The 24,207-nt window shown below is 57.4% G+C and overlaps 1 protein-coding gene across 1 annotated transcript in view; it reads left to right on the forward strand.

Annotated features, from left to right (window-relative positions):
- The window catches only part of PPP1R12B (protein phosphatase 1 regulatory subunit 12B), a 102,341-nt gene that overhangs the window by 72,857 nt on the left and 5,277 nt on the right, over positions 1 to 24,207 (forward strand). Inside the window, 6 exon segments of the mRNA XM_074317136.1 lie at positions 9,086 to 9,102; positions 11,953 to 12,088; positions 13,284 to 13,388; positions 15,786 to 15,836; positions 16,876 to 16,926; positions 20,837 to 21,002. Coding sequence (XP_074173237.1) covers positions 9,086 to 9,102; positions 11,953 to 12,088; positions 13,284 to 13,388; positions 15,786 to 15,836; positions 16,876 to 16,926; positions 20,837 to 20,971 — 495 coding nt within the window. The 3' untranslated portion in view covers positions 20,972 to 21,002.

Consider the following 24,207-nt stretch of genomic DNA (forward strand, 5'->3'; position numbering starts at 1 on the left):
GTGTTTTAAGAAAAAAAGCTCCCAAACGGCCGTGGAACTATGTGCGCCAACCTTCAGTGCCCTGCAAGTTTCGCGTGTCCGTGTGTGGGAGGGAGAGAGCCTCTGCCTGTGTGCGCCCGCGGAACAGGCGCGAGCAAGAGCGTGACACTTGCACTTGCTCCTGGGTCGCCAGGAAACGTGCTTAAGAAGCCCAGGCAGCCGCCCCAGCCGTCGCCACCGGCTGCGCAGGGGTTACCCGCTCTCTGCAGGGTGATTCTGCCTGTGGGTGTTCGTTTCCGGTTTCGTGTCTCCCTGGACGGACCGAAGCAGGAGCTGCTCCCAGGAGGTAGTGGGGAGGTGGCAGCTCCTCAGGGAACACAGGCGGGCGGTGACCGCGCCTGAGTTTGGGAGCTGTGCGGGGAAAACCCGCGCGGAACACGGACAGACTTGGGCCCTGCGCTGTTTCATGTCTTTTTCACGGGCTTTCTCGTGTGTAAGTTACTGGAGTGGAATTCGGAGTGCGGCCTGTTGGTTGTTGTCCTGGGGCAACAGTGGGGGGTGTTTGCTTACCAGAATATCAGAGGAACTTGGTTATTAAGGTGTTTCATTCATGAGCCCCTCTGTGGGAGGACTGAGAGGGCTCTGACGTGCCTGTCCCCCACTGGGCCCCGGGGACCTGCTCCTTCACATCGGCTGGTGCCGGTCTTTCCTGGAAGCCACAGAATGCCTCCCCCGGGGCTGGTGGGTATTTCTTGGTGGCAACCCGCCGAGGCTCACAAAACGGATCCTTTTTCCTCCATTACTGTATCCCTTGGGTCCCCTCCCGCTTCCCTCAGTGCCCCTTGGCGACATTTGTTCACACTGAGCACAGCCCCCTGAGCTGCGTGTGTGGTACCTGGTGAGCTCTCAGCAAAGCCTGTGCAGTGGCAGCCGTTCCCCCTTTAGAGTTGGGTCCCCTTTCTTCTGTCTCCGTCCTAGCTGCCCACCCTCCCCCTCCCCACGTTTAGACAGAGGCCACAGTGAGTGGGACAGAGATTGAGAGTTTGGACAGCAGGAAACTGAAGCTTGGGTGGCTTTATAAGACTGCTCCCCTTTTAGTGGTCAGTGGCTGTGGGTCACTGCAGCCTTACTGTGACTGCCGTCCAGTGTCCAGGTGGCTGGAGGCTGCCATAGAGAGTGTTGGTTCCCATGTGTCACTTGTGACTGAGGTGCAACTCCTGAGACGGCACAGCAGCCCCACCCGTCCTTTGGTCAGTGTGCTCTCAAAGCGCTGGGTCCCGTGCTGTGATCATGGGCCTGCTGGGCCGGCTGATGACCAGCTGCTGCTCGCTTATAGGCACATGGGGTCGCCGTCCCTGCCTTGTAACCTGGCGTCGCTGGAGGACAGGCCAGACACAGTGTTCCCAACGGTCCAACGCCAGTACAAACGAGAGCGTCACACCCATGATGCCCAGCCTGGCCGGGCCTTTCGCTTTGGAAAGGTGGGCACTGCTGTCTGCGTGTCACCTGGGGGAAACTGAGGTGCATGAGGCGCTTACCCAGCCCCCTCAGCAGTCACGTCTCTGTGACTCCAAACCCGTATCCATCAACAGCACTGGCGTTCATGTCAGGATGCCGAAGGTTAAGGACAAAGGGTGAGGGTCCAAGGTGACAGGAAAGAGTTTGGGTAGCTGTGGGAGGCCCAGAGGCAGACATGATGGGGACCCAGGAAGCTGACATTGCAGGAGGGAGGAAGGCTGTGTGTGCGGACCAGGGAGGGAACGGGCGGCTGTTCTCAGATGGAGCCGGGGCGGACGAGCCGCAGGACCCGAGACCTGGTGGCTGCAGGGGCTCCAGCCTTCCCTGAGGGTGCCGGGGCGTCTGTGTGAGGCTCGCTGAGATCAGAAAGCTCTTGCTGTCCTCATCCAGACTTCTGTGACTTGTGACGCACTTCTGTGCTGGCGGCTGCAGTTAAAGAGGTGTGGCCTCCTCTGGGCGGGCTCCTCGAAGCAGTGGGGACGCTGAGCCAACGGATGAAAGTTGACCGTTTTTTTCCTTACTCTGTTAAAGGGGCTGAATATCAGATGCTTCCGTATAAGGAAAACGTTCTCAAAGGGAATGTGAAAATCATGGCTGTTCACATGGGGACACTGTCCCTTAGTCAGAGGCTCAGGGAGCAGCAAGGGCAATCTATAAACTACAGGTCAACAGGCCTTATTTTTAACTCGAGACAAGAAACAGCACGATGACTTTTCAGTCCCCAGAAAGCCGAAACTGTCTCCTCATCCCTCCGCTTTTAAACTGCCAGCGGCATCTAACGCTCCTAAAGTTGCCGTGTGTGCGTGAGTGCTTCTGTGCTGGTTGGGAAAGCCTGACGTTCCGTGATGTCAGAGGCAGCGCTGGCCCCCAGCCACGCAGGGCAACCCTCGCAGTGAAACCGCACTTCCCTGTGGGGGGCGGACGACGGGCGAGTCCTCAGTGGCCAAGACTTACTCCCGTCCTCCGGTTTGTGTTGCAGACATGATACTTTTCATTCTCTGAACACAAAATTATGCTGTGAAACATGGTTTCTGACGTTCACCCGTCTCCATAAGCCAAACACGCACCGTCCGTCCTTTGGGTCTCGGCCCCCAGGCCCCACCACAGTGGCCATTCCAGCTGTCCGCCCCCATCCTGCTGTTTCAATCTTTTGACCCTAAAGAGCGAAATCGGTTTTTTCTAAACAATTCTGTTGGCGTTCACGCTAGGTTCATCCTGGGTCACACCTCTTTTGTCTCCAAAACTTGGGGCGCTCCCTGAGTGACAGATCTTCTCCCCTCCGCCTTCTGGCTTGGGGAGCGACTTCCAGCTTCCCTCCGGGTTCTGTCGGGAACCACACAGCCTGTTCATGAGTCTGAAGGTTCTGTTCTCGTCCTGAGCAACTGCACAGGGTGCTGAGTTCACGGTCAATCCAGACGCCTCCTTTGATCGAATTTCCCAGCAGCCGAGGCAGTAACGACAGTAGCTGTGAACCGCATACAGACACGTCACACACCTCCAGCTCTTGAGTTCCAAGCGCTGTGTGTATTGTTGAGTCTCAGCCCCATAGATTCTAGTAACTCAAACTAGTCAGTTTAGATGGCTTACGTCTTTAAATCGTCTTGAAAGCAAGAGCCAGGTAGTCATTGGTCAATAGTCTCAGTGACTGTTTGCTAGTTTACAAAATACTGTTCAATGCAGGGCATATCCAAAGATGAAATGCCCGGGAATGTCCACCTTGCAGTGCTCGGTTGATGTGTGTTATGTTGAATAGTCTTGAAGTGAGTTATCAGCTGAAGCCTGGGAATCTTTCAATGAGACCGAGTTTCATTGCACTGACCGAGTTTCAATCCTATTGTCTCCGATAGTAGGGTTTGACCTGCATCCATGACCCGCGTCAGTAGCATTTCCCCACTTACTCTGGATTGCTCCTTCTGCAGGACCACCATCGCAACAGAAAATACGGAGACCCCACATGATCTTCTCACGCGAGCCATTAATGTAAATAAAGGGACAGTTGACCTGTGTGTTTTGTTTGGTAAACAGCCCTACAGATCAATCAGCCACGGCCCTACAGTACAGACCAATCCGCTACAGGCCACAAGCAGCTGCGTGGGGAAGGGTTGCTGCTCTCAGGATAGGAGGCCACACAGCCCGGGGCCTCAGGGACAGTCAGGTGACGTCCCCTCTGCTCCCGGGGCAGCCTGCACGGCCTCTCGTGTGTCCTCTCATCCCTGCACGTCTCACACTGCATCTGGGCACCACCCATCTGGAACTCACTTGTACTGCATTTCAGAATCTGTTGTTGTGGAATGAGAAACATTTGGGTGAATGATGTTAATTAAGGATGCAATCTGTTAACCATCTTTTCTCTCTAATTAAAACCACTAGTGTGTGAGGGGTTTTTTTTTAACTCCCCTCAAAAAAAAGTCAGTAAGCAGCCATTCTTTAGTCTCGGGTCTGGGGGACTTGGTAAGAAGTGGCATGACGGCACTTAATTGGCAAATGCAGGAGGCAAAAAGGGTGTCGAGTGGGGAAATGGCCTCGCTTTTAGACGTGTCGAGTCAGAGGTGCCTGAGGACATTCAGACAGCGATGTCCATAGGGTCTGAAGCTCAGGAGAGAATTATGGGCTGGCAGTTGTGATGACGCCATGGGAGTGGTGAGCCTGTCTTGGGGGGGTGCCCCTAAGAGTAAGCGGGGTAACAGCAGCGGGCAGCACTCGGCCTCTCCCCAGGGCTGTCCCTGTGTGCTCACCACTGGGATCCCACTCAGGGGACACGAGGTCTGATGTTTGCTTGTTTGGAGGCGTCTCGTCAACTCTGTCATGGTGATGAGTTTCTCCAGGAATACAGAAGCTTAGGGGGCCAGCTCGGGCTCAGTTGTGTTGAGAGGTGAGGTTTCCTAGCTTTATTTTTATTTTCAGTACATAACCCGTCATGTGATCAGGGGTGGGTTTTCCAACTTTGAAGATGTCCCCATATTTTTGTCCTTCTTTTTCTCAGTGTCTTAATATTTGAGTGAGCCGGCAATTAATTATAGTCAGAAGAGCAAAGGGAAGCAGCCCGAGGTGGCTTTTATCTGCCTGCCTGTGGCTGTTTCAGCGCCTTTTGCTCCTGTTGCTCACTGTGCAGTGGCTGGTGATCGGTCACGACTGGGCGTTAGTGCTCATCTCAGCCCCAAGACCAGCTCCTGCTGTGGCCACACGGTGCCGGGAGCCGGGCCCTGAGGGGCAGAGGTGCTTGTGTGTCTGGATTGAACCTCTTCGTCGTCACGTCTTCGTACAGACTTTCAGAGTCAGCGCCACAAGGTTAGTTACGGGGAGAACGTGCCACCAGGCAGCAGGGCGGGACGGGTAGGTAGGAATTAGCCTGGCGGATCGAAGCCGCAATAATCCAGCCCTGCCCTCGATGCCGACGCGTCGTGTGAGCTTGTCCCTCTTACAGCCACAGCCCGGCCACCAGCAGGGACAAGAGGGGATGGAAAGTGCAAGTGCGGTAATGGCAGCGGCTGTATCTACAGACGCCCACCACGTGCCGGCTGCCATCCCACCGCCTACCTCTGCTGTCTCGTGGGGCCTTTTCGACAGCGTTACACACAGTACCGTTTGCTCTCATTTTACCCACGACGATACTGAGGCAGAGAGAAGTAATTAGCTGAGATCATAACAGGAAATGCTGGCACCGATGACATTTAGGTAGCACGACCTGTAGATACCACAGGAGACGTGTCTGTTTCTGTAATTTAATGATTTCTCCCCTAGAATATGTGGCTGGCATTCCGTCACCTCTCTTCTGCACACCACGTTGAATTGCCAGGGCGGCCACAGTCTGGCGATGAGAAACGTCAGCTGGATGGAAGCTCGGTGTTTCTTGACTTTCCTGATGTAATTGGTACAGACGGATCAGGAGTATCACATGACGTCCGTCTGTCACTCACCACCATTGTGCACTATATGGGGGGTGCTGTCCCCATGCACCTGGGCACGTGGTGCCCTGTCCCAGCGAGTCGGTGCCACCAGCGTCGTTCTAAGCCTAGTGAGTGATCACCACGTGTGATCACAGCGAGTGCCGTGCACGTGGCTGTTTCTTCCGTGACAAAGTTATAGGTCAGAGAGAATGCGTGTTCTCTAAGGGGAAGCCTGTGTTTGTGGGACTTTCTAACATGCTCCCCTGCGACGTCTCGGCCTCATCCCCGGAGCCCGTACATTCGCTGAGCGTGCCCTCCCGGGACTGTTGTTTGTCCAGGTGGGCCTGGTCTCATCACGTGCACCCGGAAAAGCAGCGCCCTTTCTCAGCAGGTGACGGGGAAGCCAGAGAAACCCGAAGCATGGAGAGGCATCCGTGTACCGTTGCTGTATCACAGGCAGCAGGGACACGGGCCTGAGAGCACAGAGGCGGGGCCCTGCCAGCACCTGAGTGAGCAGGAAGCACACGCTCCCCAGGGCCTCTGATGACGGCCCCGCCAGCAGACACCTGAGCAGGGAACCCAGTGGGGCCAGCTGGACTCCTGACAACACTCGGTGATAATAAGGGGACGCTTGAGCCGCTAAGTTTTGTGCTAATTTGTTACGGCAGTGGTAGAAAACTAATACCACTGAAAACTTGACGATATTAGGAAATATTCCTGTTTCAGATGTGGGAAAAACACCTGCTGTGGCCTCATCACCATCCTCTACTGTCACACGTTTGCGTAAATCTTGAAAGTGTTTGTTGCGCCACCGCCCCCCCCCCCATGTGTATTTCCAAGTTGTGCTGGGTGCCCAGACGTGTCAGTGGAGCAATATGGACCTGGACAGGCCTGTTCAGAGCTGCGGACAGGGGACTCTCCCAGGTTGGGGGCCATTCTCGTCTCTCAGACACACCTAGGAAACCAGAATGGGTTTTAACCTCCTTGAATCACAAAGTTACATTGTTTACATTAACTCCGTCGTAACTGGGTTTGCATAGCCCTGAAAATCCATAGTCCCTGGCTTGCTCACCCGTCGTCAGTCTGAGAACCCGACGGGACAGGCTGGTCCCCTGAGGCCCCCAGAATAGCTCCGACTGTGCCCCCGGCCCCGCCAGAGCACAAGAACAGACGTGAAACGTTCCTGCTGCTCCGTCCCTCGTCAGGGAAAATGTAAGTGGGAGGTCTTTCCCATCACTGTGGGGTCAGGCCCAACTCCAAAGGACTCGGCTACGCTTGCCTCAGTCTTGGCAGCTGACACGTGACTGGGTCTCATTCCTTTCCCTGGGGCCCAGCTTTCCAGAGCCACAATTTTAGTTTAGACTTGGTCAAAGGGGTTTGGTTTTAATTATGTGCCTCTCTGAACTCCTGGTTACTTTCAAGTTAAAAGCTCTTGTGCAGCTTTTCTAAGGCCGTCTCTGGTGCTTTGAGAGCCCTACGCATTTCACAAATCCAATCCAGCCTGATTCTGCCCCTCCCAGTATCGCCCTCTGAACTGGTGGTGACCTTGACTCCGTTCTTTTATTAGAAACAGGTCCTGACCACGGACATGATCATGGGAGAATTTCGAGAGCTAGGAATGGAAGGGGCTGTTTCTTGGCTTTGGAGCATTTTAAACTCTGGTTGGTCTAGTGAATCACTCCTTTTATTTCCATTTTCTGTGTTCATTCTGGTTTCTGAGCAGCTTTTAGTCCCTCCTGCTCCAGGGCTCCATTCAGAGTATCTATGGCCCCCAGTTGGGCCATGAAAGCTGAGAAAGAGTTCCTTCTCTGAGCAGTTTGTTCTAATCCAGGTGCCCCAGAGTCCCATCGTAATGGCCAGTGTTCTTTACGTTTGGTAGGAGGTAGAAAGCAGCCCTTCACAGAAGCAGGAGCTCCTTCCAAGCTCCCTGATGAGAGCATGTGATGGTGCGTGAGTGTCAGCCTGCAGACTGGATAGAAGAACCGTGCCTTTTCTAAAACACGACGTCGTCATGTCCACATACCCTGCACAGACCCTATGAAAAGACCACAGGAACTGTTTGGAGAGGTGGGGCCTCCCCAGTGTGCAGGTCGGGGACCCCATCCCAGCCCCAAGACGCCCACGTTTGACTGCGGTCCCTGAGCCTGTGCTCTGGAACCCCGTCCTCACCTGCTGCCTGCTTTGGGCATCACTTCTGGGCCCCACCGGCTTGTTCCCTGCTCTCCAGTCACTCAGCCGCCCCCTGCGGTCAGCTTTGTGCAGTGAGATGAGAAGCAGCGGCAGGGTGACGTGTCCTGTGTAGTTTGAGTGACAGCAGGACGAAGAGGGAAAATCGAAGCCAGGCCTCCACCAGCTCTGCTTCGCTTACCCAGGAAACCCGGGCTTTTCTCTCCCTCGATCTAACCAACGTTGTTTCATCAAACAGCAGATTCTGTAGGATGTCAGGATGCAAGCCGGGCAGCGGTTTCTAGAGGTTTCCCACCAGGGAAAAGGCTCAAGTAGGGGAAGTGTGCTCGCCGTTGATGCTGCTGACGGACTGGCCGGCAGGGCTGCCCCAGGAGCGCCCTGAAGGCCCGTGACACGTGCGAGAAGGACAGGTCCTGAAGTCCAGATTTGCAGGTTCTAGGGTACCACCTGCAAGTGTGTGAGACACGCCATACACTCTTCTTACTGACCCCCATCTCAAATGGTTAAAAAGCTGGTGGTGCCTGTGTGGCCAGGGCTGCACAACAGGATGGGGGCTTGAAGATGCCTGAGAAAGGACGTCAGTGCCCTGGCCCTGGCGAGAGTCTCCAGGACTGAGGTCCAGCTGTGCACGGAGGGAGTTCCGACAACCGGAACCCCGACTGCAGGGGAACCCGTGGAGAGAGGTCCCTGGTCAGGCCCTCTGCAGGGAGCCGTGCACAGCTCGGCCGGCGTACGTGGCGTCACACCGTGTGGGTTCACTCCTGCTCCAGACACTCCTCAGGGTCCGTCCTTGTCGCTAGCGTCGTGGGTGGAGGGGCCCTGGTCTCTCCCTTTCTTCTTGCGTCTGAGTTTGTTAGAACCTCAAAAGAGAAATAAGTAAATACGTTTAAGTCAGCTGGGGTTTCATTGGCGTGAGTTCTTAAAAACAAAACAGTGGCGATAAGAAGGTAAAGGTGATCTGTGATCAGAAAGTGAATGCAAAGCGCAGACGGCATTGTCGTCTGTTGTCCATTTACAGTAACCATAGCTGTGAAGCGTGCAGGTGGCCTCTGCCAAAGGCCTTTCTTCTGGGACCTCATGCACACGTTCTTTCCAGTTCTTACCACTGTCCTGGGGACCAGGTGGGGACTGTCCCCCTCACGCTCCTTCTTTCATGGGAGACCCAGGAGACAGCCAGGAACTGTCCTGAGTTCTAATGTTTTAATTGCAGTGTTCCCTCGGGACAGCTGGACCAAGGAATCTAACAGAACGGACACTGAGGCCAGAGTCCGTCACTCCGGGTTGTGGGGGTGGACAGGTTGTGTCACTTCACCTGCTGCTTACGCCCCATTTGAGGGGCACCCCCACCCCTTCAGTCTGGATGCAGCCTGGAGGGAACGAACTGCACCCCTCTTCCTGTGCTGAAGTTGAGACGTCTGTTTGAAAAGTGCATTTATAAATGGAAATTATAAATACCATCCTTGCTAATGCTGGTTTTAATTTTTGTTTTGTTTTTTATCTCTTCCTTTCTCTAGCACGAAAGGCTTTCTAGGTAAGGATGTCTGTGTTTTACACGCTTAACGCTCGTGCGACTGCATGTCTGACTAAACTCAGCCTTCGTGGTGGGTGGTATCGCACGCCCCTCGCTCCTCCCCGGCCCAGCCAGCACCGTCCTTCGGATTTTTCTCACTGCCCTCCCGCCCGCCCGCCCGCCCGCCCGCCTGCAGGAATGCGGCAGCTTTCCACTCCCTCTTTCCTCACCTGCTCCCGACTCGCTCTGCACCCTTCGCTACCTTAACTGTCCTGCGGTGCCAGCGTACCAGGCGCCCTGCTGGGGAAGTGGCCTTACCTCCAGGAGGCGCCAGGGCAGCCGTTGGCCTGCATTAGGGCAGGGAGGAGGCAGTGACAGTCTGCTGAGTTGAGATGCTGTCACCTGATCACGACAGCACTGCTCCTTCACCTGATGGTGCTGGCTGACTGTGTTGGATGAAGTAAAGACCTGACTTGCAATTGCTGAGAATTCAAGAAGCACCTCAGGGCTTGGGGATGGGCTCTGTAACTCTCCTCCCGGCACCTGAGGGCACAACCCTGACCTCCCGCAGAAGGAAGGAAAAACGGTAGAGACTGTGGGTGCACAGCCGGAATGTCCTCCGATGGAGTCGTTGAGACACTGAAGGGAAGGGGCAGCTGGGGGTCAGCACAGGGCTACTGGATGGAGCTTGTTCTCCTTTTGTAATGTATCTTAAAATCCATGAGCTTGGAAGTACTTTTCCTCTGCTTGCTTCTCACCAGGACCAGCTGAGAATAAATAGCTTACCTCTTACCTAGCAGAAAATTAGTTTTGCAAAATTGATCAAATGTGGTGTTTTCCTAGGTAATTTCTTGGGAACTGATACATTATAATGGCCATTTATAAGAAGAGACTCTCCCTACAGACCAAAAATATGCTCTGAAACTGATTAAAACAGTGAGTTCAGGACTAAACAGATCTGTGGAGCACAGTAGGTGACCCTAAAAAAGTCATGGGTGTAAGGTGGCTTTTAAACCCCGTGAGGAAAGAACTACTTGTTAAGTGATCATTGGAACAATTGACTGTTTATTTGGGGAAATAGATCCTCCGTCAACCCAAAGTGAAAAACAAAACAATAAAATAAAACAAAACGAAAAACACAGACTTCAGATGGATTACAATTTTTAACAGAAAGAGTTCACTACAGAAGTAGTAGAAGAGAGTATTTATAATCTTTATGAGGAAAGACCATTCCAAGCACAATACCAGTAAGGTAAAAATTGTTGATCTAGTTATGTAAAATTGAAAACCTTTGCTAGTAAAAGACCTGATGAAAGAGACAAAACGTACAGTGGACGACCCCACATGCAGCTCATGTCAGTTCTAAAAGCCATAGGACACTTCTCGCTGTGTAAGAAGAGACCAACTCAGACCGTGACAGGCAGCTCAGGCACAGAGGGATAAGTGAGCAAAGATGGAAGCTCCCTAATGATCGAAAAACACTAGTGGCTGGGAAAGGACCACACCTCCGTGCAGGGTGGTCTGAGAACTCAGGCAGCAGCATTTAAAACCCCTTTACCCCTCGGCCAGTCCCACTTCTCAGATTTTTATCCTAATGAAATAATTGGACAAATGCACTGGGTTTGTAGACAGGTCTTCTCGTTGTAACATTACTTACATTAGGTAAAAAATGAACATGTGTGTCAGTAGAGGATTAAATTGTCACACAGCCGTACAGTGAAGACTGCAGTCTTTCTTCATAAACGAGGCCAGTTGGTTTTTACTGACAAGGTAAGATACTTCAGTCATAGTGAACGTAGAGAAAAGAGAGGAGGAAGCCTAGAAAACAGTCTGTTACCTCGCTTTATTTCTGGAAATATGTTCTTAGCATATTTGTGTATTTAACATCTTGCGAGGATAGAAGAACTAAGCTGTTAAGAGTGGTTATCTCCTGGGCAGGATTATGGGGTGACTTTCGCTTTCTGTTTTGGTCACTTGAGCGCTGCTCACGTTTTCTGTAAGCACGCATCGCTTGTGAAATCGGGGAGTCAGTAGAGATTCCCATTCACACGTTTAAAAGAAGAAGAGGAATGTTGTGTGCTCACATCTGTGAGGCCGTTGATGGGACTGGCAGCTTTGTGTCGTCCTTCTTGCTCCCCACCCCCGCTGTGGCCAGGCCACCACAGGACGGGGCCTCGGATGGAAGCCCCACAGCGCCCCAGCGGGAGCACAGAGCTCTGCAGGGCTGGCTTGGATATGGCAGTGTCACGGGCCACATTTAATCGGGGAGGAGCAGAGCCCCAGAAAAATGTGACGCGGCACTGAGGCCCGCTTCCACAGTCAGCTGACTGACCCCACTAACGACCCTGTAGGAAAGTGGGACGACACCGCGTCAAGCTGTGGAGCCCATCACAGGTGTCAGTGCTGGTGGAACATGGATAAGAGGGCAGCAAACACGGGCCTGGGCCCCCGCAGACCTGCCCTGCCCGGTGGCTGCCCCACACACACCCCCGTCCGGCCTCCCAGCCCATGTGTCCCTGGTCCATTCACACTTCATCGGACCCATTTTCCAAGAGCTGTTGCAATCCAAGAAACGTTTGCTTTTAAAAGCACAGTCTTGAGGGAAGCAGCGCAACCCTGAATTTACTGGGAAAGCTCTAAGATTTAAGTGAGCATTTGGGTCCAAACCAGCAAGTTTTCAAGCCAGCTCCATTCCTGGCCGGTGACGGCCTCCTCTAAGCTGGGCCCTGCACCCGTGAGAGTCAGGAAACACAGTGTGTGTGTCGTTTCTGCCAGAGCAGCCAAGGGCTCAGAGGACGTCGTGCTGCCCCCACGCGGGGCCCCCTTCTTGCTTCCCAGAACCACCTCTTACTTCTAATGTGTCTCCCGCAGGTTGGAATCGGCAGGCAGTAACCCTGTGACCAGCGAGTCCTACAGTGACCGGGCCTCCGCGAGAGCACGGCGGGAGGCCCGCCTGGCCATCCTGACCAGCCGCGCAGAAGAGGACACCAGCAGGGATTATAAAAACGTAGGGTCCCACTCAGTTTTCCTGTTCGTGGCATCTAGCACGTAAAGCTCCCGGCCTTCTCCACCGTGTAGGAAAATCAGCACAGTTCTGATACAGCAGGGAACTGCACTTAAGTGACAGTGACAATAAGTCCCCCCAGGTCTCCCGGCTGCTCCGCCAGCTAAATAAGACCCTTCGCATATCGTTTAGTGCAGTAAATATGTGCCCACAATGAGGTACTTAGGGGTGTAGGAAAAAGGAAGGCTTAAGAATTGTCAAGGGGGAAGTAAAAGTGAGGCTGTGACCCGGCGGCCAGCGCTGCCCGTGGATGCCAGCCGGGCACTTCTGGAGAGAGGGGCAGTGACCTGGCGAGCGCTCGCTCCTTCCACGTCACAGCAGGGCCTGGCTCCGGCCGACTGACACACTTCCAAGTACTCACGATGTGGGGAGAAGCGTTTGGTCAGGAAAAGGTTGGTTCTCTCGGGCAGAACGACTAGACCCAGTGTTCACACTACGCCACCACGGAAAGTCACGCCCTTGTCTGTGGAGAACCACTTTTTTTCCCCCTTCTTCTGCCCCCCCCACCCCGTTCCAGCGGTTGTTTCTCAGTCTAGTTGTAGGACACAGCTCCCTGACCCAGGCTGGTGTTATGAGCCTTGCGCTCCCCCCGCTGAGGCAGTCGGTCGCCGGTTGGGTCGGCTGCTCATGCCGGCTGCTGGCTGCTGCTGGCAGCACAGGGAGGTTGGTCTGTGGCAGCTCAACCGACCTCAGGCTGCTCCCGGCCGCCCAGCTCCAGGGAGAGCTGTTGTTCGCAGTCTTAGCTGTAGAGGGCGCAGCTCACTGGCCCGTGTGGGAATCGAACCGAGACCTCGGTGTTAGGAGCACGGTGCTCCAATGGCCTGAGCCACTGGGCTGGCCCCCAGGGATCCACATTTTTAAGCTGTGCCCTGTAGGAAATGGAGTGACGCGTTCTCCCTGATGCTGACGTGACTGAGCTTGGGGTGCAGTGCCCTGAGCCCAGCCCCAGGGGCTTCGCAGAGTTTAAGAAGCAAGAGGCCAGTGAACGCCATGTGCTCTGGCCTTGCACCTCCGTCCCCACCCTCTGCCCGGTGATGGTGGCTGGGGGCACAGCCCGTGGTCTTCACGGGTCACACTGTGAAAATTCTGTGTACCAGGAGCCCCTCGGAGGTAACCTGGTCTTTTTCCCATCCCCCAGCTCTACGAGAGTGCACTGACCGAAAACCAAAAACTGAAAACAAAGCTGCAGGAGGCCCAGCAAGAGCTGGCAGACGTGAAATCCAGGCTTGACAAGATGGCCCAGGTGAGGGGACATGGAGGCTGGGAGGCTGAGGACACGGGGCTGGCGGGACGGGGGGGCACGGGCCTCCTCGGGTCGGGGCTTGAGCCTCTCGGATTCTAACTTGACTTTCGGGTTCAGCGGGCGTTTCACTGAACGTGGGGCACCTGCTGGTGGCCTGAGTGCCGAGAACAGTGTCACGGATTGTGTGCGGCGTTCTTGGCAGAGGCACCACCAGCGACGTGGGCTTAGGCCTGCAGTGTCCATCTCATTTCAGTCCAGTTCACCTGCACGTCGCCTCCTAGAGACAGGTAAACGGGACACTTAAACCCGGTGCAGAGAGGTCGCAAATCAGGCCCAGAGAAGTGAATGGTTTGCTTCAGACAGAGGTGTCGTGAGAACGCCGGATCGAGTCCTGAGCAAAACCTCGGTCCTGGGACACGTGCCCCCCACCCCCAGGCCACCACTGCCACTCAGCCTCTGAAGAGGGACTTCAGCACAGGAAGACCAGGCAAGCCGTCCCCTCAGCACCAGGCCTCACTAGGTGACATGTTAGGGGGAGCTGGAGGCAGCGGCCATGTCACCCCCCAGCCACGGCACCCGCTTATTGCCGTGGTAACAGGAAGCCTTCTGGTCCCTGACACTCAGCGTTCTGAAAAGGACTGTGCCTGGCGGCATAAATGAAAGCCGGCCGTGGCTGCGACACGACCCGAAGCCCAGGCCAGCACGCCAGGGCTGCACTGTGTTGGGCGCCTGGGCTTGCAGGGCAGGTACTCAGTACTCTGACATCTTGTCGCAACCCCTTGGGACCGGGGCCAGCATTCGGAAGCTGCACCACGGCTGCCTGGGCCACAGGAGCCCCGCGTGGCCGGGTGAAGGAGGCCCAGCCTGGCCGACGAGCTGCCCATCGGCTCAGGAGACACCGTGCCCTTGAATGTGGCTCTGTGCTGGGGCCGCTGCAGCCAACTGCTGCACAGGTGACAGGGGGCTGGATGTGACTCAGCAGGACAGGAAAAGCAGCTCTCAGTGCCCCCGCTGAGGTGTCAGCTGCCATGAGGAGGGGCTGTTGGACCCCAGCGTCCCAGGACCACACAGACCTTCAGCAGGTGTGTGAGGCGGGTTTCTGTCTGACTGGAGCCACGAGTTGGCAGTGGTTGTTAAACACGGGTCGTAGCTGCTTCTCGTCAGGTTCTGCAGAAAGTTGGGGAGCGGACGTGCAAGGGACCACAGGAAGACCGGCCCACGGCCCCCAGCAGATGCCTCCGACCACACCTCTCAGCCTCCCCTGACCCCTGCCTCCCAGCGGCTGGCAGCCTGAGCTCTGGGAGTGAATCCGCCTCCCGGTCCCTTCCCAGCCAACTGCTCGCTGGGTGTGTCGGCACATACTTAGTTTGCCAAAGACAAGTTACCGAAATTCAGAAGTAGTGGGGCTGCAAAGCAGTTCTTGGCTAGTTACAGAAACTGGAGTGTTTGGCAGGACAGTGGTTGGGGGCCAGCCAGCCTCACACACTCGCATGGACACAGGTACCACAGAAAAGCCCCCCGACCCCAATCCCTAAGGGGCTTAAGATTTAACAAAAACAAAACAACAGAAGAACTGGTTCTTTGTCTACGTGAACTCAGTGAAAACAGCGACGTCATCGCAGCTTCTGTGCCTTTCAGGCCGGGAAAGCGAGACTTCATGGGTGTAAATGAGCTGCAGGGTCCCTGTTGGCCTTTTGTCTCCTGCCTCTGCTTCAGAGCAGATGTGGGGCAAAGGCAGATGGCAGTGACCTCAGGACGGGAGCCCTGCCAGGTGCTGTCCTCAGGCCTGGTCCTCCTTAGTTGTGTGAGGAAAGGAGCCCGTGCGGCAGACCGTGTATGTTACACATCCGTCCGCCCTCGAATGCCGAGGCCGGAGCACGTCAGCGTCTGTGTCCACGACTCACATGGTTCTGCTCCATCACTGTGCTGGCTGCACGTCCATTGCCTCTCTGCGAACTAACACTGAAAGTCCGAGATGATGGAAAGGGAAGTCCTAGCCGTCCCTTCTCGGGCAGCACCATGGATGGACAGGCAGTGGGCCTGGTGTGTCAGGGCCGCAGACGCCATGGGGCTGCGAGGCCCCTGGAAGCTCCTGTCCTCCTATGGTGACGTTACTCACAGAGAGGCCGCAGGGGGGCGGGGGGGGCTGTGAAGCTGTGGGAACCGCTGACCTGGGGCGAGTTGGGGGGGGTCTGAACTTGTGCCTGTTTCGAGTGTCAGGGCGTGCGGCTCCTGCCCTCTGGCCCGGCGGGAACCCTGCATCCTGCAGAGGCCGTGACATTAGGCTGGGGACCACCAGAACCTGTTTGCTGGGCACCCCTGCGCTGTGCACGTCCGGTGATGACGTCTGGCCTGAGGCAGTTTCACTGACAGCGTTTCCTCCCCTCGCTCTGGCAGAGACAAGAGAAGACGCCTGACAGGTCCTCAGTGCTGGAGGTGGAGAAGCGGGTACGTGTGTCTCTTCCTCTGTCACCTCTTCTCTCCTGGTCTCTCTAACTTTGCTGCTCAGGCCATCGGGAAAGTCCCGTCTCCAGAGGCAGGAGTTGCCACATTCCATTCCAGCTCAATAAATTCTTTTCATCTGACTGGACAGCAGTTTGATTGCTAGTCCTTTGGCTTCCTCAGACGGTCAGGGCTTTTCACATGTTGCCGTCTTGGGGACGTAGGGTCCTGAGGACATCATCGCATCATTGTTCTGCCTGTAGGTAGACCTGCACATGTGCGTGTGCGTGTACACATGCAGGCCCCCCCACACACACACAGCCCTGCGCACACACACACACACACACACGCACAGGTCCAGTCTCTGCCTTTCCCACCACGCTGGGCATGAGGAAGCTTTCACTTCAGCAGGACTATCAGACATTGATTTGGGTGATAGTGAGTCCCTCCTGGGACTCCCAACGCGCCAGCAGCACGTCCACTCACTGGCTGAGGAGGGTCCTGGCTCAGGTGCTGACCTCGCAGCCTCATCAGAATGTCTGTCTGGAACTTGCCCTTCTCGGGTGGGGACCTCGGCTGGGCTGATGAGCCCTGGCTTTGACCTGACCCTCAGGCATGGTGTTCGCAAGTGTCCTGCTGGAGTTGGAAAGCTGCCGAGTGTTGTATTCTAGTCCCTTGGCCTGTGACAACCTCCTTGGTATCGTCCCCCGAGGAGCCTGCCTGGCTTGGGGCGACATAGGAGAGGGGAGCGTGCGGGAGGCATCTGCCGCTTCATAGCCGTGGTGTCAGCTCGCTCCCGCTCCCAGCATGACGGGCAGCCACCTGGGGGCCTGGCCACTGGACATCCGAAATTCCGTGCGGTCTCGCTCAGTTCCCTGGTCTCATCCCATTTGCTTGCGTCTAATTTGGTGGGAGGCTCAGGAATGTGGTTTTATCAGGAGGCCAGTCGCACCCCTGGGTGCGGTGTGCTGGTCCGCGGCGGCGGGAGGCGGTGCTTGGGCTCCTTCTGAGCCCAGGGCGGCTCAACAGGCCCTTGTCTCAACAGGAGAGGCGTGCCTTGGAGCGGAAGATGTCAGAGATGGAGGAAGAGATGAAGGTATGGGAAGGTCCCCTTCTCCTCCTCGAGTCCGTGCCAGGGCTCGGCTGTGGAGCACAAGCCCCTCCACATGTCACTGCACAGGACCCTTCCGGAAGGAGGTGGGGAGGACGCACGAGCCCCTCCTGAGCCGGTTCACACGGCCACCTCAAAGCCCCTGGGAGCAGAGCTGCCCGGTAGGGGCGTCCGGCAGGCTGGACGGACGCAAGCCCGGCTTGAGCTGTTGAGGGTCCCCAGCCCTGCTTCGCCTTCCAGGGGCTGGATGGAGAGGCTGCAGCTCTCCAGGCCTCAGCGCAGGCGCACAGCCCCTGCAGGAAGCACAGCCCCATCCTCTGTGTGGCGGAGCCAAGATGACTCGCTCACACTGGCTCCCGCCTGGCCACTGACCAAAACACTCAGGAGCATGGCCCTGTCCCACTGCCTAAGCTCAGGCCACGGGCTCGGCCCTCGCTGCGTCCCACAACTGCAGGGACCATCCTTTATTGCCCCTTTGGTGGACAACTGCTGTCCGGCTGAGAACTGGCAGTCTCCCCACAGGAGTCGGCCCTGCTGTGGAATGGGGTGCGGGGCCGCCCGGGATGCTGGGAGCCCCTAGCCTCGCCCTGCATGACGCCGCAGGCCCTGCAGTTGCTTAGCCCTGCTCGGCTTTCCTTCCTCCTCTGGGCCCTCGTTTCACCGGAAGTCAGATGCTGAGCACTGATCTGGTGGCACATGGTTCCCCGGGACTCCCAGTCTGTGGGTGGGGTCGTCAGTGTGCCAGTGGGGAGACGCGTGTTGTTCTGCCTACAAAGCTTGGTTATTCCCTGAAATGAGCTTTGCAGGACTTGACAAGTTCGAAGTTTGTGCAAGAGCCAGGGCTCATGTTCCAGAACGAAGGAGACATGCCAAGCCCTGCCCTTCATTCTGTGTTCACCGTCCCAAGGTCACGGCCCCACAGAACCCAAGCAGGGCCGGCTTATGTCTCAGATGGTGACACTTTGTGCCTTTGAAATCGATTCAGAGCAGTGAGAACTGGAGGTGATCGATGGTTAGCTCTCCGAGCAGACAAATCAGTCTGATCTTCAGCGTCTCTGTCCTCCGGTTTTCCCAAACCACCCCACGCACCCCGTTCTCACCTCTGTTTGTGGGGCCCCTTGAGTTCCACCGTCTGCTGTGAGGCAGAAGTCAGTAAGAAATGGCCTGAGTGCCGCTGGGAGCAGTGACGCCAGCCCTGCTCCCCTCTGACAGCCCGGCCCGCTCTGCGTACTGGTCACGGGACTTGGGCGGCTGTCCTTCCCACGACGTCCCAGAGGGGGACAGCGAGGGCCCCGTGTGCCGTCCTCCAGGGGTGGCCGTGGGAACCCGCCAGCTCCCACCTCCCTGTCCCTTGTCCCGTCCTGCTGGGACTTCCCAAACTAGGTCCCGAGTTCCTGCTTTTCTCAGTGGAGACGGTGATTTGTGGCAGTGTCTGCCATCCTCGGTCCTGAGTCATTTGCTGCCAACTTTCAATTCAGTTGTTGAAACTGTCATGTGGAGCCAGATGGTGGCTGTGTCGGCCCCACACTCGGGCACACTCATGTGAGACTGGCTTTGTTTTAGTTTAAAAACACGCCCATTCCATCAGATGCCATGATTCTCCATGACTGCCAGGCGGGCAGATGGGGGGCACCCCTGCCTGAAGGTGGCAGGTGCGCAGGTGGTGGCCGCCCCAGAGGGCCCCTGGCAGCACCAGCTCTGTGGCATCTGTGCCTTGTGTGGAGGCATGGCCTTCAGGTGTGTAGGTGCAGGCACCATAAATGGGCTGCGGCCGCCTGAAGAGCCTGAGAAAGGGCGTCAGGCCTCCTAGCTCGTCGCCAGCTCCGTGTGGCACCTGTGCCAAGGGCTCTGTCCAGGCAGCCAGCCAACAGGGCAGGTGATGGTCTCGTCCAGTCTGGGACCCAGTGGAGCTGAGGGCCAGTCGGACCCGTGCTTAGTGCATGTTTGGTCGGGAGCAGGTGGATGGGTGACCCCCAGTGAGCCCCGAGGCAGCTGGTGCTGTGTCCCTGTGTTTCTGAGTGGGACAGGTCGGTGGCAGGTCCAGGTGGGAGGGGAGCCGTGAGGTGTGGGTGCTGTGGCTGTGACACGGAATGCCTGTCCGGCCTGGACTCAGATGCATGAGGTGTGTGACCTGCCCGGTCACAGGACGGCTCTGACGCCTGTGTGTTCCGTGAGCTACGCTGGCCTGTCCTTGTCTCAGGTCCTGGGGGTCACTGTGCCACAGCCCCCACCAGCAGCCCCAGGCGTTCGTGCACAGGGCCCTGCAGCCCGTCTACCTCAGGCTGGTCTTGCTGCGGAAACGTCCCCAGCTCATGCTGCCCCAAGCCCCGCGTGCCCGGTCCCCTTCTCCGGGCCTGCTTAGCGCTGTTCCCACTGGAACATCCCGCCAGACGGCTCCCTGCCTCGTTTCCTGGTGCTGAGAACCTCTGAGCCCCCCACATGTCGGACTGAGTCGTTTCCATAGTTCACGGCTTCCATGCTGTTCCGTAGGCTGCCAGGACCCCGGCATCCAATGGCCGTGGCTGTTGCTCGCTTTGGTCCAGTGGCAGCAGCAGAGAAGGGCGAGAGCCAGGGGCTTCCCACCATCTCAGCCCATCCCGCTGAGTGTTTCCACATGCTGCTCTCTGACCCCTGCTCTGTCCTCTCCGAGAGAAGACGGTGGCCTGGCCCTGCCTCTCGGCAGTGACATGGGCCTCGCCATGTCCAAGCTTTTTCCAAGCTTGTCATCCTCCCTTTTGGGGACACTCAGCAGTCTGTCTCTGCTTGTTTTTCCTTTTCGCTGTGTCCCCTCACGCTGCCTTCCATCCGTCCATTCCCTGCTGCTTCATCCTGAGGACTGTGACTCCTCTGAGCCTTCATTCCTATCCTCTCGGCCACACGGGTGGGACAGCCTTTCCTCTGACCCTGCGACCTCTCTGTGGTCAGCACAACCCACGGGACCGTCTCTCTGCGTCTGGGGAGTCCCGTGCCCGTAACAGAGTCGTTCTCCTGCTGAGGTTCAGGGTTAGTGCAGATGACGAGCAGCAGGGAGCAGGCCATCTGTTGGTGGCTTTATGGGGTCCCTGTGGGGGTGAGGAACGCCGTCCCTGGGCACCGCTGGTGTCTGCCCCACGAGCACACAGCTGTAAGCCCAAGTGTGGGGGACCAGGTTGGGCCCGGGAGCCCGAGTCCGTGGGGCACAGGGTCGGAGCTCCTGGGTCCTGGGGCAAGTGAGGAGCTTCCCTCTGAGCAGGTGCCAGGGGCCCACGTGCAGGTGTCTCTCCATGCAAAGTGCTCACACTGCAGACCCTCTTTTACTGTCATTGTTTATTTTTCAAGGTGAAAGATAAGTGAGGTAAGAGACCCAGAAAGCAAGCAGGCGGGAATTGGGGGCCCACCTGGGGCAGAGAAGGGTTCAGGCAGCCGTGGATTTAGGACGTTGCATCCTCACGTCTGGTCCCAGTGATGGTGAAGAGTCCCCGAGGCTGGGGCTCCAGCAGAGCCCCCGCCACGGGCGGGCTGTCATTCTCAAAAGCCACCAGATGTCCTTTTGGACAGAGCACCTGGTGCTGTGTGGGTGCCGACCTTCAGCAGTGAGTCCTCGGCCGGCCGCGAGCTGGACGCAGGCCCCGCCCACGAGCTGGACGCCCGCCCCGCCCACGAGCTGGACGCCCGCCCCGCCCACGAGCTGGACGCAGGCCCCGCCCATGAGCTGGACGCCCGCCCCGCCCACGAGCTGGACGCCCGCCCCCCGCCCGCTGTGCTTCTCTCTTCACCCCCCTTCTCCTCCCTCATTTCTGTGCATGTGGACTCAAAACAAAGACAAAAGTCATGTGATCTCTGTCCTACTTTTATCTCCTGGTCTGTCTCTGTCTCTCTGTCTCTCTGTCTGTTCCTTCCATGTTTCACTCTGCAGAACCTCCACCAGCTAAAACAGATCCAAACCTTGAAGCAGATGAACGAGCAGCTGCAGGCCGAGAACAGGGCCCTGGCCCGAGTCGTGGCCAGGCTCTCGGCGTCCATGGAGGCCTCGGAGACACAGGAGCTCTAGCCTCTGCCCCCCCCCTTCCGCTCCACTCCAGGCAGGTGCTCTCTTCCTGTTGCTTCCAGAGCCCGGGGCTGCCCCCCCCATCAGAGCCCCACACAGGTTCCTGTACAGGTCGGTCGGTCACGGATGGACGGTGCTGGGACTGACCCTTCATCGGGGAGGGTGGGATGACCTTGCTGGGACCTTGTTCTCACGCGGCTGCGCACGCACTTCGATACGGTCACTGTGAAACAGGCCGCGTTTTCTCCGTCAGCCACCCCAGTGCGGCCCGGTCCCCAGAGCAGTGGCCCGGGCCCTGGGTGGCTGAGGGCAGGGCCTTGCAGCAGGGACGGTGCCCAGGCCCACTCCCCAAAGACCCAGCAGTCCGGGTTTAGCCAGGCGCCGGTATTTTCTCAGGGCTCCTGGATGATTCTTCTTGAAGCCAGGTTGAGAACCATGGCCTTTTGGGGGCTGGGCAGAGCCAGCCCCCCCACATCTGACAACGTGCCAGATCAGGGGCTGGAGCTGCTGTGGCCCCGCCCCACTGCCAGCAAAACCTGCTCCCGCCTCCGGGTAGATCTGGGTGTGCCCTGCGTCCTCCCGCCTTCATCTCTGTCACAAATCTTGGGGCCCCAGGGATGTGTCCCCCACCCCATTGCAGTGTGGGCTGAGGCAGAAAGCCGGCCGTCCCTCATGGGGCCAGCTTTGCAGAGGACGTGGGACGGGAGTGATGGTCCACTGAGATGCCTCTCCCTGGATGTGGGACTGAAAGGCAAGCTCACGAATGTTTGTGGTCCAACCCAAGGTGGCGGTTCCACTCTGAAACGGGTTTTAATTCTCAGCAGCAGTCGAATTAGTCCTGACCAAAGCCTGTTTGTTTTCCTGCCTGTTTGCTTGTCCCTTTGGGTCAGTAGCTGGCAGCTCATAGCCCCTGACCTGAAGCAGCCAGGTGACTGACAGGGCCGAGCGAGTATCGTGCCACATGCCATCAGCACGCAGGCCCAATGGGGCCACCCAGCCGGCCCCTCCTCACAGAGCCGTGTGCGGCCTGGACCCCATGCTTTAAAATCAGCCTCACAGTTCCCAGCAACTTGACTCAAGGTGAACTAGGGACCCCCAGCAGGTGTCCCAGTTCTCTCTGGTTTCCGTCTTTGTGCAGACGGTGCAGGAGACAGGAGAAGCTGACCACGGCCTCCAGTGTGAGCACCCACGGTGCCCTGTACTCTGCTAAGGTGCCGTGCTATGTGTGTTTTTCCTCACCGTCCCCCAGAGCAGCCGTCTGACTTTGAAACACCTTTTCCCCATGAAGTGACTTGGCCCAGGTCATGCTGTCAGTGGTAGCCAAAGCCGGACCCACTGCTGGGTGAGCCGTCCCCATGTTGGGTCCGAACGGTGCAGGAAGGACCTGAGAATGGCCCCCCTGTCCTCACTGTCCTCGCACTGTGGCCAGGGGCAAGGCCAGCTCTGCAGGAGGCCTGTGGCCTCGAGCGCCGCCTGCCCTCTTACTCTCCGGTTTTGTTCTCTGGAAGCCCCTGGAGGAAACGCCTGTCTCGGTGCACGGTGTGCACAGCCACTTCCCGCCTGCCAGGCAGCTCAGGCGACACCCCCTCCAAGTCCCGTCACCCTGCAGCCCCCTGGGCTCTGCAGTTTCGGGACCCTGGGTCCTGCTCTGACAGCCTCATCAGAGTCTGTAAGAAGCAATGTTTGAGAAAACGTGCACTCACGTTTCCTTGGCCAGGGTCCCTGTACATCCCACCGTGGAGAACTGGAAGGTGGCGATTAGGGGAGTTGATGTGCAGGACCTCCTAGCCCTCGTGCCCACGGCTCGCTCTGTGCTCTTGTCACGCCAGCTTCAGTGGGTTGGGTGTGAGGCTGTCCCCTGATTTGTACTTTCCACTTCTGGGACTTCCTGATGCTCCCTTAAGCTGCCATTTGGAGAGGGTGGCAGCTGGGCAGCTGCCTTTCAAAGAATTGAGTTCTTAATGTGGAAATAAATGTTTGACAAGCTGTCCATTTAAGGAGGAGGGGCACAGCTCAGATGTGACTCAATTTGCTGCTGGCCGTGAGAAGCAGGCATCACCGTGTGTTACTGCTCCCAGCCAGTGGAAACACGGCCGTCAGAGTGTCACCCCTGCCCAGGCTGCAGGTGGGAGGTGAGGCCGTCCGGGTGGGGACACAGCAGAGAACAGCCAGCCTGCTGTGACTGGGTCGGAGGGAGCAGAGAGGAGTCCAAGGCCAGGCTCGATGGGGGGTTCTCTGGAGTCAAGTCCTGCGAGTCAAGTTTGGAGGTTACCTACCCGCCCTCTGCCATCCAGGGAGCCCGCCAGTCAGTCACATCCGCTCCCTTTGTGGCCTGTGGGCCTCACAGGATCTCCAAGGGACTGGGGTTCGATTCTTTAGGAACCCAACAAGTCGACTGGTTCCCCCAAGGTGACAGAGCGTTGGTGACACGGCTGGCATTTCAGCTTCTGCACTTGCAGTGGTTTGTCCCCCCACCCAGGCCCCGTCCAATGAGGGCATCATCTTGGACTTGGACACACGTGGGTTCAGCTCAGCTTTGCCAGTGAGGAGCTGGGCCCTGGAGCAGGCACAGAGTCTTGTTCTCTCGAGACTCCTGGGCCCATGGGCGTAGCACCTCCCGCAGTGTGCCAGCTCCCACGTCCTTCCCCTGACACATACTCGTGCAAGGTCAGCCACGTCTCACACAGGACACAGGGCGCAGTGCTGTCCTGTCGTGTCACTTAGCTCCCTGCGCGGTTCACCGAGCCGGAATGAGCAGCACACGTCGCCTGCCACACGTCCCGTGCGTGGACTTCTGCTCTGCACAGACGCCGTCTGCATTGTGTAGCCCCACCAAACGCGTTGGGGTCTCAGGGGCACCACTTGCCCACTGGAGCTCCTGGTCACCAGTGGGGACCTGGCCATCAGGCTGGACCTGGGGCTCCTGGACCCCCTGGTCCAGGTTGGGCAGCTCTGCAGGGTTTTGATGGAAACCTCCGTCTCGCCCCAAGGCTGGTTCCTGGAATGATATCTCCGCCTTAGAGGTGCTGATGGACAGTTCTGTCCACAGCGAGCGAGGCCTCCTGATGCCGCGGGCACCTGTCAGTGGGGAGCTGGGGGGGCTGAATACACGCCCAGTGCTCCCTGCGCCTCACGGCTCCGTGGGGACCAGATCCCGAGGCTGTGGTAGAAGTGGACACGTGACTCCATCACAGGGGGACCTTAACCCCCGGGGGGCACCAGGAGGGCACGCCCGCCCC

The sequence above is a fragment of the Rhinolophus sinicus genome, linkage group LG12 (genome assembly GCF_036562045.2).
Source record: "Rhinolophus sinicus isolate RSC01 linkage group LG12, ASM3656204v1, whole genome shotgun sequence".
NCBI classification, from domain to species: Eukaryota; Metazoa; Chordata; class Mammalia; order Chiroptera; family Rhinolophidae; genus Rhinolophus; species Rhinolophus sinicus.